Source organism: Phalangium opilio, unplaced genomic scaffold (assembly GCF_054372755.1).
Source record: "Phalangium opilio isolate 3A_F unplaced genomic scaffold, DU_Popi_V2 ptg000082l_1, whole genome shotgun sequence".
NCBI classification, from domain to species: Eukaryota; Metazoa; Arthropoda; class Arachnida; order Opiliones; family Phalangiidae; genus Phalangium; species Phalangium opilio.
This window is the reverse complement of record NW_028324189.1, coordinates 5412822-5425619: the sequence shown is the minus strand read 5'-3', so window position 1 is coordinate 5425619 and position 12798 is coordinate 5412822. Positions and strand designations below refer to the sequence as shown.

The 12798-nt window shown below is 36.4% G+C and overlaps 1 protein-coding gene across 3 annotated transcripts in view; it reads right to left on the bottom strand.

Moving 5' to 3' along the window:
- LOC149651141 (follistatin-related protein 5-like) overlaps positions 1 to 10535 on the bottom strand; it is a 97885-nt gene extending 87350 nt beyond the window's left edge. The window contains exons 1-2 of one of the 3 annotated variants that reach the window (XM_089847964.1): positions 10373 to 10535; positions 6946 to 7034 (exon numbers count right to left, since the gene is read on the bottom strand). In XM_089847964.1, coding sequence (XP_089704090.1) covers positions 6946 to 7014 — 69 coding nt within the window. In that variant the 5' untranslated portion in view covers positions 7015 to 7034; positions 10373 to 10535. The remainder of the gene's footprint in view (positions 1 to 6945; positions 7035 to 10372) is intronic. The other 2 variants (XM_089847962.1, XM_089847963.1) reach the window with 2 other exon arrangements.
- Between the last annotated feature and the right edge of the window lie 2263 nt (positions 10536 to 12798).

The window sequence follows — 12798 nt, the reverse complement described above, 5'->3', positions numbered from 1 at the left end:
TAATCTTCAAGACATAATAGAAAGAAAAGGGCTTTGGTTGAGAATATTCAGACCTTTTCCTTTGGATATCTTAGTTTTTATTCCAGAAGAAGTAGCTAAGTAGGAAATATACGCTTTGGGAAACAGGGTTCAGCCAGCCAGGCAATAAAGAACATTAACCATAATCGACGGTATAACTTGGATTAACGATCTTTATTTTTAGATTAAAGTAACTTAAGTAACGAGAAAAAAATATTATTTAAATATTAATACTGATTAATGATACATTTTTTAGAAAAATTATGCAGGAAAATGATACAAAATTTGGTTTATAATGTACCATAAGTTCATAAGATATGTTCACCATAAGATTGTTACTGGTTACAAACTGGACCTTGTCATGAAGTGAATTAGGTCATAGATTCGAGCTAAAACGACGCCTGGTGGTTACGCGCTGTCAAAGGCCTAGTACAGACTAAATAGGATTAGATGGAATGCAAAAGCGAGTGGAGTCAATTCTGGCATCGTTCTCAAACTATAGCTTGAGCTGTAAGTCTCTAGCATTACGAAGTGTATGTGTCATAGTTATGGAACATATCTTATAAACTTATGAAAGTACTTAAGAAGATCTGAACTCAAATCTACGACTCTATATGCGAGTGATTTCCGAATTTAACCAAAAGGTGTATAAGTACATAAAGTTTAATTTAATTCATTAGGAAACCACTGTACTCTCTTACCTCGAGTCCTCGAACTATAGCTAATTTACTAAATTAGAATAAGCCTTGGTTCATTTGGATAAATTCAATACACTTAACTCTTTTTTTGTTTCTTAACGACCTGCAGGATGATGTATTACGACGATAACTCGTTTATATATTTAAACAAAGCTCGGTACTTTGATTCACCGCGTGGCCCTGACAATGGAAGGAGGCGTATCGGAGCCCATAAAGTATTAGCAGCTTATATCAGTCACTGGCGTATGGGGAAAGTATTTTCGCTTAAACTAACTGGGAAAGATGATATATAAGTGAAAAATTAATGCATCTAGGCTTTTGCATTATTATTTACCGACCGTTCCTCCCCGTAAAAGCTACTTGAAGCGGACCGCGTAAAAAGTCATATTTCACTACAATCACGCACCTACTATAAATCGTTTTCTTTATCATAATGAATTTCTAAATGTTCTATATAACATACATAACGGCCCGCCAGAATTTCTCCTTTATATATTTTTCGTCGCGCCCTTACCGGAACAATTGACTAAAAAGACAGGGGGCCGCGTTGACTTATAAAGTAGTAATATTTCGGCGATAAAATAAACCCATAGGTTTATTACCCATAAGTCGATAACGTCAGCACAAACGTTTAAATCATGCACTAACGTCTCAAAAGACGATTTTCCCTTTCCAACTATTTTAATGCTGGAAAACATCCCTATAGGGGCGTGTCATAAACTGTATTTTGAAGTACAAGTGTTACTACTTCTTGTGGTAGTGATTGAGCAACGTCACGTGACTCTAATTGTGCAACTGCTCGGCAGATTCAACATTCACGATGCATTGAACACGCTATAAAATACACACGGTCGAGTTCATGGCAGATACCCTTTTATGTGAGGCGAAATTTCAGAAGATTTCAACAACTTGCTTGTTCATCTCCTCGAGAATGCGAACCAATTTTGAGGAACAATATAGTTTCCCTTCATATTGTGTTATCTTTCCATAACTTATTGTTTTAAACTTATGCTAAAAGCCGTGGGGAGTTTCGCCTTAGCATCCGGCTTCACTAGGCATGGTAGATACCTCGCAAATATTCCACCGGTACTTTATTATCCGTTTTACACCCCTCTGGTAATATCGGTGCTTCTGTAATGGCAAAGCGAACGGTCCGGGCGTCAATGTGTATACTACACGGCGTTTTATTATCAAAAGTCCCTCTCCCGGTCTTAGCGTGTACCACTAATCCTTGTTAGTATTTGCCTATCGTAATGCGATTGGGTAAATGCCGGATTCCACCTTTGTCAACAGTACACGCGTTACTTGTGACTTACGTTAGTTTAGTCCAGAATTTTCCCTTACCATCTTGACTAAATAGCACCCCGGGGATGTACGCTATGTTTGACACTGTTAAAGCTATCTTGATGCTGCACCCGAATGTCATCTTACAAGAAACTCCCATCTCTAGCTAGATAGCTAAACTCATCCGAGTCATCCCGTGTGTCAACCATACCTTGCTTAAGAAAACAATGGCATTTCTCTTACAAAGAGTAATTACTGGTCAGATATGACAAAGCTCGCAGATAACGTTTCTGCTCTCAATTTAGCTGGGTTAAGCATCACGTGATACGTTCAGGCAAAGGCCTAAGTCTTGTTTTTAGCACTGTCATTCTAGATTTGATCAGTTTAAATCTCGAACCAGCTCGAACCTTGCTAGCTGATTCTACATTCACGGAATTCTCAAACGTATGGATTATCAATAAGCGAGAACGTTATGCAAACTCCGAATGATGGAATCTTAACCTAATGCACACATACACAACTATTCCCAAGAGTCATTTCTGGATAGTTGACTGTGAAAATCGATGCCGTTAGGCCTATTCCATCTTTGATACAACGATTGTGCCATTGTCATAGGCCTCTCCGAGGTGTTGGGTGCGCCAAACGTCTGGTGTATTATTTAAGGGTGGGCCTTTGTCCGCGTATTTTGGGGTTCGCTAAACTAGGGAGCTTGGCACCCGTAAATCGTCTTTCGTCTTTCTTGACTAAAAGGGACCCCAGAAAATGCGTATAGCACGGTTACTGTCTGGAAGCAAAGGAAGAAGAAATATATATTTATTTCACCGGCTGGAGGTATATATAGAAAGAGGAAATGGAAGAAAACAAGGTGCAGCTCAGGGGGGAAGTCTTAAGCCTTGGGTTCAGTTCCGTCCCTCATCTACCGCCATTGCTGTTTCCATCTACTTCCGGTCTACTTAACCTTAACTCGTAGATGTATTCGAAGTTGATAAGCACGGCGCCCCCAAGAGCATAACGTGCATGGCTGTAGTAACATCAGGATTGAAGTCATTCTTCAAAATAACTAAATCTAATGGATGCCATTAGGCAGCAGACTCGTAAACATTTATGTACCCAATGAATATGGAATAAGGCGGTGTGTTCGTTTGAAATAGGTTTGACTTCCTCTTGGATAATCGTCTTTGTCTTCAGTGCATGTGAAGGAGCAATTTAGTAAGAAACCAAAAGTCACCTTGCACCGCACCTACTTAAGAGTATTTTAGGATATAATACAAATCATAGTATCGCATGCGACAAAAAGGAATAAGTAAAAGTTTCACCGGAGATCACGACGCTAAAAAAATAAAATAAAACAGAAAGGTATATAAAAGGAGATGGCGGCGACGTGTTGGGGTGGTACGGGTGCGTGCCCCGGAAATGCGTCATTCCCCAAATATGGGGTCAGGAAAGAAGTTTTTGTTATGTACCTTTCTACGCTTAAATTATGTACGTTCTTTTGATAATGCATTTTGCGAAGAAATACGGGTTATTCGGGAAATGTTTGACAGGTGCAAAAGTTAGTATGAGAGAAAAGAAATATGGGGATAAAAAAATCACTGCAGTTCAACTTTTGGTATAGGTCTTCTTCTAGGTCATTTAGGTTCAATGCAAACGGACAACTGAAGTAAACTGTACAATATTGAATTTCTTAAACTTATTTAAGATAAAATGACTTCATTTAATTTTTAACAGTGATAAATTTAATGAAATGAAATGAATTCGCCTTAAACTTGTATTATCCAAAAGTCTACCGACCGTTTAAACCGCTATAACAATTTTAGATTTTAAATAATTCCACCGCGAATGTTGGCAACATTTAATGAAGGAGAGAATTTAGTATAAGAAAATAAGAGAACGGTAGCTTTTTCGGGCCTATCCGAAGTCATCTTTCTTATTTATATAAAAAAAACCGGTGGAAAAACCAAAGAAAGGATAAATAAAAAGCATTCCCTCGGTGCTTTTGGAATGAAGCGCTCGCATCGTTCGGGCTCTTCCACGAATGAGAAAATGTATGTTTCATTCATTTCTGTGGAAGTAGGATAGAGAGAGAGACAGAAAAAGTTAGCATATAAGGCTTTTCTTGGCCGTGCTGTGCACGAACGATTATGCAAATCGGGCATTAAGGAAACATTTCTTCAAGAGAGTGCGAGAGTAAAAAAAATATTTTTAAGTCTGACAGCTTCACTGTGCCGCTTTCCCACGGTTTCAAGAATATACTATGGTAGCAAAACGTATTACGAAAAACTAGAAAATATATTTTAACTTCGAAAATGCATAATAAAGACGTAAAAGATATAATTCTTCGATGCTATTTTTAACTCTAGCAAACAAAAAAGTAACTTGAAGTTATTCATTTAAATAATAATATTCACTTTTGTCAAGCAACAAAAATAGGTGAAATTTTGGAAGCACTCGTTCGTTGATTTTTCTTTGTCAAATGACTTCAAAATTACGAAGCTTCAACTAAATTCCCATGCTAGGCTAGCGTGTATGTGCAAACCTAAAATACATTGTTAATCCACCATAATCTACATACATTTACATATTTTATGCGGGATAACTTACATTTATCACGTAAATCGCCCAAGCTAAAAGCTAAAAGCACTCTCTTCTCTCTCTGCTCTGCTCTGAAGTGAAGTAGGTGGGTTAAACAGAACAACATTGTAAAAAAATACGTCACAATAGAGGCAAGGCGAAAGTTAACTGTGAATATCAAGATTTATCGCAGTTAGAAAGAGGATACGAGATAAACTACTTCCATTTGGAGTTTTAAAATAATCGGTTCGAGTGTCATTTCTAGGACATTTCTTCGCTAGCTTCCGACAGTCCTAGACTCACTTCGCTCTTCTGGGAGTGGAAAGATTCGAAAAGAAAAACCCAAAATGATCCCTGGAGTCTTGTAGGAAATGACCGCGCTAGGGATATACCCAATTTTAACCCGAGATTGAACCAAAGTCAAAGGCAGGGTAACTACTGTTCACAGTCACAATTTAAAATAGCTTTGAAAAAGTAAGGTCCCAGAGTAACTCCGCGGTCAAATCTGAGAGTGAAATAAAAATCCCTTGGTAGCTCGTTGCGATCGAATATCTATATACCTTTCTTTGATACCTTGGTATATATCCAAGCCCTTTGGTGTGGTATGGTATGGTATGGTACATTCCTGAATATAGACTGGTGCATTAAGCCTTTGGTAGCCTGGCCATATGTAGGTCAGAATCATTTTTATCATTTCTTTCTATATATATACCGTTGGTTTGAGGTAAGCAGTTTCGCGAGGCTAGCGAACTAGATTCTTCATCCGGATTCACTCCTTTTTTATCCGGGACTTCATTCTCTAAGAGAAAATCTTTAACAGGGTTGTCAGAAAGTCCCGATCCAAGTATGAAGGAGAAAAGAATTTCGGTAAAAATAGTTTCTTTGGAAAAAAGGAATAAAACAAGAAGGGATTTTTTTTTGGGGATAGTTACTCCGCGTTCAAACGATGGTAAATAAAAGAGAAGTATTATCACCGCTATCAGAAGTATATAATACTTCTCTTCGAGAGAAGTGTACCTGCACAAAGCGGGAGGGTAATTGTATCATGATTCTTTCCAACATTTGGAGCGAGGTTACTAAACTGAATCGCATACGCGATAAGTAGTTCCCTCATCATTACTCCATCCGCGCTTATCTATTTTCCAAGGCGTTTGCGCTTGTGTTTTTTTGTCCCACGTCAAGACAATTAAGGTTTGCTGAGGATTTAGTACCAAACAGTTATAGAATTCACTCTAGCACGGCCCGATGTCCATCTGAAATTTGATGAGCAGGAAAGCAAACAAAAAGGGGTGAGCCTGCATGGGAAGAATCATGTTACATAACAGAAGTATTAAGAGGATACATAGTGTCATACTTCTTCTATTATCCCCTTCTGGTACTATAAAGTGTAAAATGTTTCAATCCATCTCATACACTTTCCAATAATTATAATAACTTAAAGCAATCTTAGATTTCAATTTCTGGGCAATACAAATTCCCGCTACTACACATTGATAAAATCGGTAACTCTTTCGTTGATGCGGCGTGAAGCTTGAAAATAAGAGAAAGGCTTTGTGTTCTACGTAGCGTACAGAACCCACTCAATGGTAAGTTACATAAACAGTGAGTTGAATTAGGGAAGGAGTGGATCTCTCCTTTAAAAACGTTCCATCCCCCGATTTATTGATTGGTAAACGAATCCTTTAGTAAAAGATGGATAGCTTTGCATGTTCGAAAAAAAGGTAACTTTTTCCATCCACAAAAAAAAAGAAAACCCCGAAAGCTTTTCGAAAGAATAAGAAAAAAATGATTCAGATTGATTTTTAAGTAGGATACTTGCTTGAAAAATAGCCCGTCGTTGACTCTTTGATCATGTAAAATGAGATATTATCCGTCACGCCGCTTTCTTTATAGACTATGCTAGCCACACTATATTTTTATATCGTTATTCATATCGTTTTGGGTTTGAAAAACTGGGTTTCAATATTTATATACTTGCGAAGGTTGTAAGGGATTTTCGATTGTAAGTTTCAAGAAATATACATTTAAGTTTTACATTAATGACTAAGTTTGTTTGAACACATAAGTGCTAACATTAATTATCAAATCTAGTTTTTAATTTATTTCTTTTTTACAAATATTATATTTACTAAAAATTACTTTTTATGAATATATTAAAGTTAGACACCCGACTTCAAAGCTCCAAGTTATTCTCTACGTTTATGGCTTGAAGTTTAGAGATGTATTTCTGAATCATTTATTTACAAATAATTTAAATATACTTAAAAGTAGTGTAGTGAATTAAAATATTCATATGCTATTATACTATGAATCAAGCTATAAGTTTGTTTAAAGCTACATCTAATTCGTGCCTAAGTAAAAGTAGAGTTATTACCTTGGCGTAGACTGTGCTGAATAAAACGAAGCAAAGTAGACTAGCCCATAAAGGCCTCATCCAACCCATGCTGAATCTTTGGTTTCTGCCTGAAATGCAAATAACAAATATATTAGATACATCTTTTAAAGTTTTGCTTCTATTAAAATATTTTATTTATGTGTAATAATGATATTAAAATTTTAAATTGAAGTGACAAAACTGCTCGCGTATAATTCAGCACGTATTCATTTTATATTCGACGACACTTCATGGAGAATTAACTTTTAAAAGTTACACCCGAACGTACACCCTGGGGACAAACTTCATAAACCGATAAAGTGACTTGTATGTTTGCAAGAATTTTCCATAACTCCCTAAGAATATTCGACTAAAGCTAACTCAGCTTAACGCTTGAGGTCATTAGCATTAGCTTGAGAGTCCAACTCCTTTGGGTCTTGAACTTTTAGGGTTTTTAGTTATTAAAGCTCCATTTCGAATCAAAGACAACGAGCTTTGATCTCGGTTGAAAGCTGGACCGTTTGCGCGAAGTTCAACTGTTTCAAAAGGAATATACGATGATGTAATTCTCTCATCATCTGATTACTCCCACGCTTCGGAAGTAATAGTTTATTATTCATGTCAGAATTTTCCGCGCTTTATAATCTCCGAACGGTTTCTGGTTGCCTAATGCGATCGAGGTGACAAGTGTAATACGAAACTTTCAATGTTGGGAAACAAAATATTATAAAGTGTCCGTCGCGGTGCATCATCCATTTGTCCATGTAGTGGTGCGGTACAGTCTAATCAATGTATAGGTACAGTCTGATAAGCGTTTCTATTTTAGATGTTACTACTGCAAAAGAGCTTATAAATGGCGGCGATTGGGGGCCCCTCCGAGGTCTATCAAAGAGGATTAACTTTTTGGAAGAAGCTGTAAAAGTGTCAACTACCTAACAAAGGCTTCTTTCCACGTACATTTGTACATTTCGTACAACGCAATTGGAATTGGTTTAGAATAGAATAGAAAAAAAGTAAAATGACACGGATTTTCCATTCTTATTTCTATTATCGTCGAAATAAGGGCAATTCCCCTTCTTTATAGATGATTTTCGATTTGCCAAGGGGGCCGCCGAAAACCCCATCACTCTTACCAGTCTTTGCACTACTTCTATGTGAACCCCTATAGCCTAGACCCTGAAAAGAGTAGATTCTGTTTCCTCCCATTCATTGTATGAATTTCAACTTAAACGTCTACTGGAAGCGAAGTGATTACCACTATCTTTCACGCTGTTTAGAACTTCCCATAGTGGTATTAACTTCACTATTCATTCCACGTGAAATTATACACTATGGGCATGATATGTAACGGGAAAACGGTGCAAGCACTGCACCACCACGCGCGTTTCCATGACAACAATGAACGACACTCCTCGATCCCCCAACGTGAATTGCACAGCTTGCAATGGTCAATCTGGGTGGGTTGACGTTGCACTTTAGACCAATTTTTGTATGTTTGTCTAGTCCAGGAGACAGTCAGGTTGAACTACATTTCGCCTGGCGAGTATTTAACCCTCCGCCGTCATAATATACCCAATTCTAAAAGTAGATCCTTTTGTTTTGAAATAGTCGATTAAAGTAAAAGCGCGGGAAACAGTTGTCATGAGTTGTTATTTCCAGGGTTGTGTATACCTAAACGATTTTTTCGTGCCTTAATTTGGTTTGTTACGTTGCAATAAATAACAGAAATAATCGCAGTCACGCCATACAAAATAATGCTCATTTTGTTAATATGTTGACGCTAAATATTGATTTGTCATTATAAGAATGTTAACGGTTTCCATATGACAACGCCACAGTTTTATTTAAAAAGCTTAAAACACCGTGGAATGAAACTATTCACTACGTCCTATCACAATAAAATGCTCAATAGGCATCAAAAAATTTCTGCGTTGGCATTAAAACGAAATTTTGATAAGGCACAACTTTTTAAAAATTCTCAAAAATAAATTTAAAATGAAGGAGACATAAGTTATTTAATTTAATTTAAAAGTCGTAGAAGTTCTATAAAAAAAATATTCACGAAGAATTTCATATCTTTGGAATTCAAATAATAAAAACTTAATTGACGTGGCTGCGCGAGGAAAGATCCAATTTAAAAGTTTGGAAGCTTAGGAATGTATAAAGTCTTCTATAACCCTTTTAAAATACAATGGAGGCTTTACGTGGCATTGATCATATCCATTCCGCACTTAATATTATTCGAGCGGTATAGAAGGGGAATAATTGAAAAGAGAATCCCCGCACTGCGTACGTAGATGAAGATTTTAATTTCTCCGATAACTCTGGCCAGCCAGGCTATTGACGTCCATAGCCCTACCCCTTCTGAATCGTAATGGGCTTTTGAACCCTTCGGGCATTTCATTAACCCGCACGCTGCCTAGCTAACTGACAACGGATATCTCTTTCTTTATTAAACATTGGCTCTCGCTAAACAATGGATCGGAGGACTACATCTACATTTGATGATGCCACTTTATTAGAATATATTTTAATTGAATTAAAATTTAAAACGTGTCTTGAAAACAAATAATAAAATGGATATTATTTTGAAGCTATATTCAGGCTTAAAAACCGGTTTTTCTATGCGAATTACGCTCTTGCAAAGAGTGTAAACATAAAATAAATCTATTTGAAAGTTTTTTATGGACCTATTGCACTTTTTCTGTAATATTACAAGATATAACGTAATTTTACATTCCCCTAGATTATAATTCTTGAATTGACTCGATGTAATTAACGAAGGGGATATTGGTCTGTTAAGCATGCATTCTCGTAACCATTTGCCGAAATTCCTTAATGTTAATGTAAGTGTAGTTAAATCAACCGCACCTTGCTTTAAATACCGTTTAATAGCACGAAACCGGACCTCTATATAAGCTCATATCCTTAACGTTCCGCACAATTTAGTTCTCTAGAAAAGCTTACGTCCATTTATAGAAGTTAAATTTGGTGCATTTTCCAAAACAACTGAAAGCAATCAATCTATTTTGAACCCCTTTTTTGCCCATCAATTACAAGTATTTGGCACGCTTAATAATTTTGTTGCCGCATATCCGCGCAATTATTTCCGCAAAAACAAATTGACTGTCCATTGGGGTTGAAATAAATAAGGAACCCACACCGTTTAATTGTGGCGCCCTTTACTGGAAGTCCAATCTGGAAAAGCCCTGCTAGGAAACGTCGTTCGCAGGGGCCTGCTGGCTCCGAGGGAAAAGCGAGATGCGGTGCAGCTCGCTTTTTGATCAAAACCCGAAGCACCGCTGTTTGGGTAAACCCAATACAGCTCGGCGTCAGCCGAACAATGGATTTGAACCATTGAGGGCTATTTTTCCGACGAATTCGCTCACAATTCCGGCTTAAGTAGTAGAGAAATGCTTGTTCTTACCCCTTAAGGAGTCCTCTTCCTTAGATCTGGTCACTGTTTTTGGAGATTTAAGAAAAGGTATCCGTAAATTTCGACAGTAAAGCGAAGAAACTCTTGAAGGACTGAGTCCCTCGATTGGAAAGACGGGTAACAAACATCAGAAGACTCTAACCTCTCTCTCTTTCTCTCTCTCTCTCTCTCTCCTCTTTACCCGCGGGCGACCGACTAGTCGATCTAACGATCTGGATGGGTAAGCGCCATCTGCGATTTCATGGCTTAATAGTTAGCGTCCTACTGTCCTTTAAGTGCATCTGTTTCAATTTTTAATTACTTATGAATTAGTTTTTATTACCCTTTTTTCAAAAACCCTAAACTCTTTTAGTTAGATTACATATGTATGTAGCATTCAAATCGATTCAACCGATTCGATCGAATAGATTTCGTGTTCTTTTCCAAAGATCAATAATTTGAATTATATTATGCTTATTTATAAATAGAATACATAAATATTTACTGAAATTGCATATTTTTATTCGTCGTAAATTTTTATAAATCCAGGTATTTTAATAGAACTGAAGTAGCAATTAAAAATGAAATTATATTCGTTGATGGCGGGCTAATCTTTGTGGTGTTATAAGTTCACCAGTCCTGGATGTCGCTATTCTTTGTAGATACGGTGTGTTAATATTATTGATTGATTTGGACGGCAATCTTATATCATATTACGCCCACTCATATAAATTGCAACAGTAATTGTACAGAAATAATAAAACGGAGCAAAAAAAAATGATTTTGCTGTTGCTAGAATTGTTTCTATCTTTATTTTTGAAATACTTTCTTGCCTTCATTTACGTCGAATTAAAATGTCAGTTACTTTAAGCTTCTAAAATTCTGCGATGGCGCTCAAAACGCGTCACCTAAAGTTCATTTATTGTTAGAGGGATGTCGCTTGGGTATCGTGCATGGGAAAATCTTGGAAATGTCAATTAAGTACTTTCTTCTTTGGGGGCTTTAGAGCGGCAAGCTGGGGACATTTCGAGAAACCAGTTTGACCAGAGGGTGATGCGCTTGCTGCTATAGTAGCTACCCTCTTTCTTATACACTATTATTGACTTCAAGTTCAAAAAACCAATCCAATACTATCTAAATTTGTTTAATGATTAAAACTAAAGTCAAAGACTTAACTCGGAGAGTTCATCCCTTTAGCTGATTTAAATTTATGTATTATGCGAAAACTTAGTTTCGTTCAAAAAGTCCGTCACCCATTTTTCTATCAAGAAGGGAGTAAAAGGACTTGATTCAAATATACCCTATAAATGGCGATTCTTATCCAAGATCTGATAGAAAAAAAAAGAGATATATGAATGCTTTTATCCCCTTTTTGCATAAATTCAATTCAGTAGAAAGGACATTTTGAATTTCAAATTTTAAACGAAATCCTCTATAGGGAACAAGAATTGTTTAAAAGTAAACAGAATAGGCCTAAACTATTTTAAAATATTAGCAATTATAATATGTCTATTATAAAACTTATTTAAATTGTTTACATTTGTTTAAGTCAACTAAATTACATGTGTAGCGTACGAACATGAAGCTTTTGAAGATGATTTCTATGTCCCTTATACACCGAGTAATTAGTATCGTTTCAAAAATAAGAAAATGTTAACTGTATATTTTATAGAAATATATTTCAAATAATATTTTATTGCATATATCTTCTCAGAACTGCATACGGCATCGCGTTATGCATTGTTCATCTTAAAGAAAAACCGCGGAAAGAAAAGGGGTGGAACTTCATCGGAAAATAATAATTCTTACAAAATTCATCTCATCTCTTTCTGTCTCTCTCCATCCTTTATTTAAATACTCCTTCCCACTTCCATAGTTCAATTTTCAGGAGACTTCTTCCGCGGAACTGCGTGCCACATTTCCTTACTCGAGAGGAAGAAAGAAGAATACATATTTCAAAGTTCCTTGAGCTTTATTGTGTCAAAAGTATTTATATATTAGAAAAGGGTAAGTTATTGGGAGGCAAAAAGACTTTTCTTTTTATCCTCTAAGATTAATGTTGTTAGTACAGAGTAAATTCAGTGTAAGGGAAGCAAGCCCCAAACCTTTACTTTGTTCGTTGAACCGTTAATTAAAAAAAATCGCTACCAAACTTTAAGAACAAAGTAAGGTAGGTATAGGTAACTTTCCCACCTAGATCGAAATTCAATGTTTATCGATTAATATGGGGTGAAAATTTTCCGAACAGGGGAACAAATTAAAGATAAGCTTGCCTTCAACATAGTTACGATTGATTTTTACCTACACGTACATTCTATTCTCTTAAAACATTGGAAGGATTTTTAAACGGAAATGTTCAGGTAACATAACATTATACCAGGGATAGATTTAATTTTAGAAGTAGGAATGCAGAACAGAGTAATCTGGGCGCGCGTCAA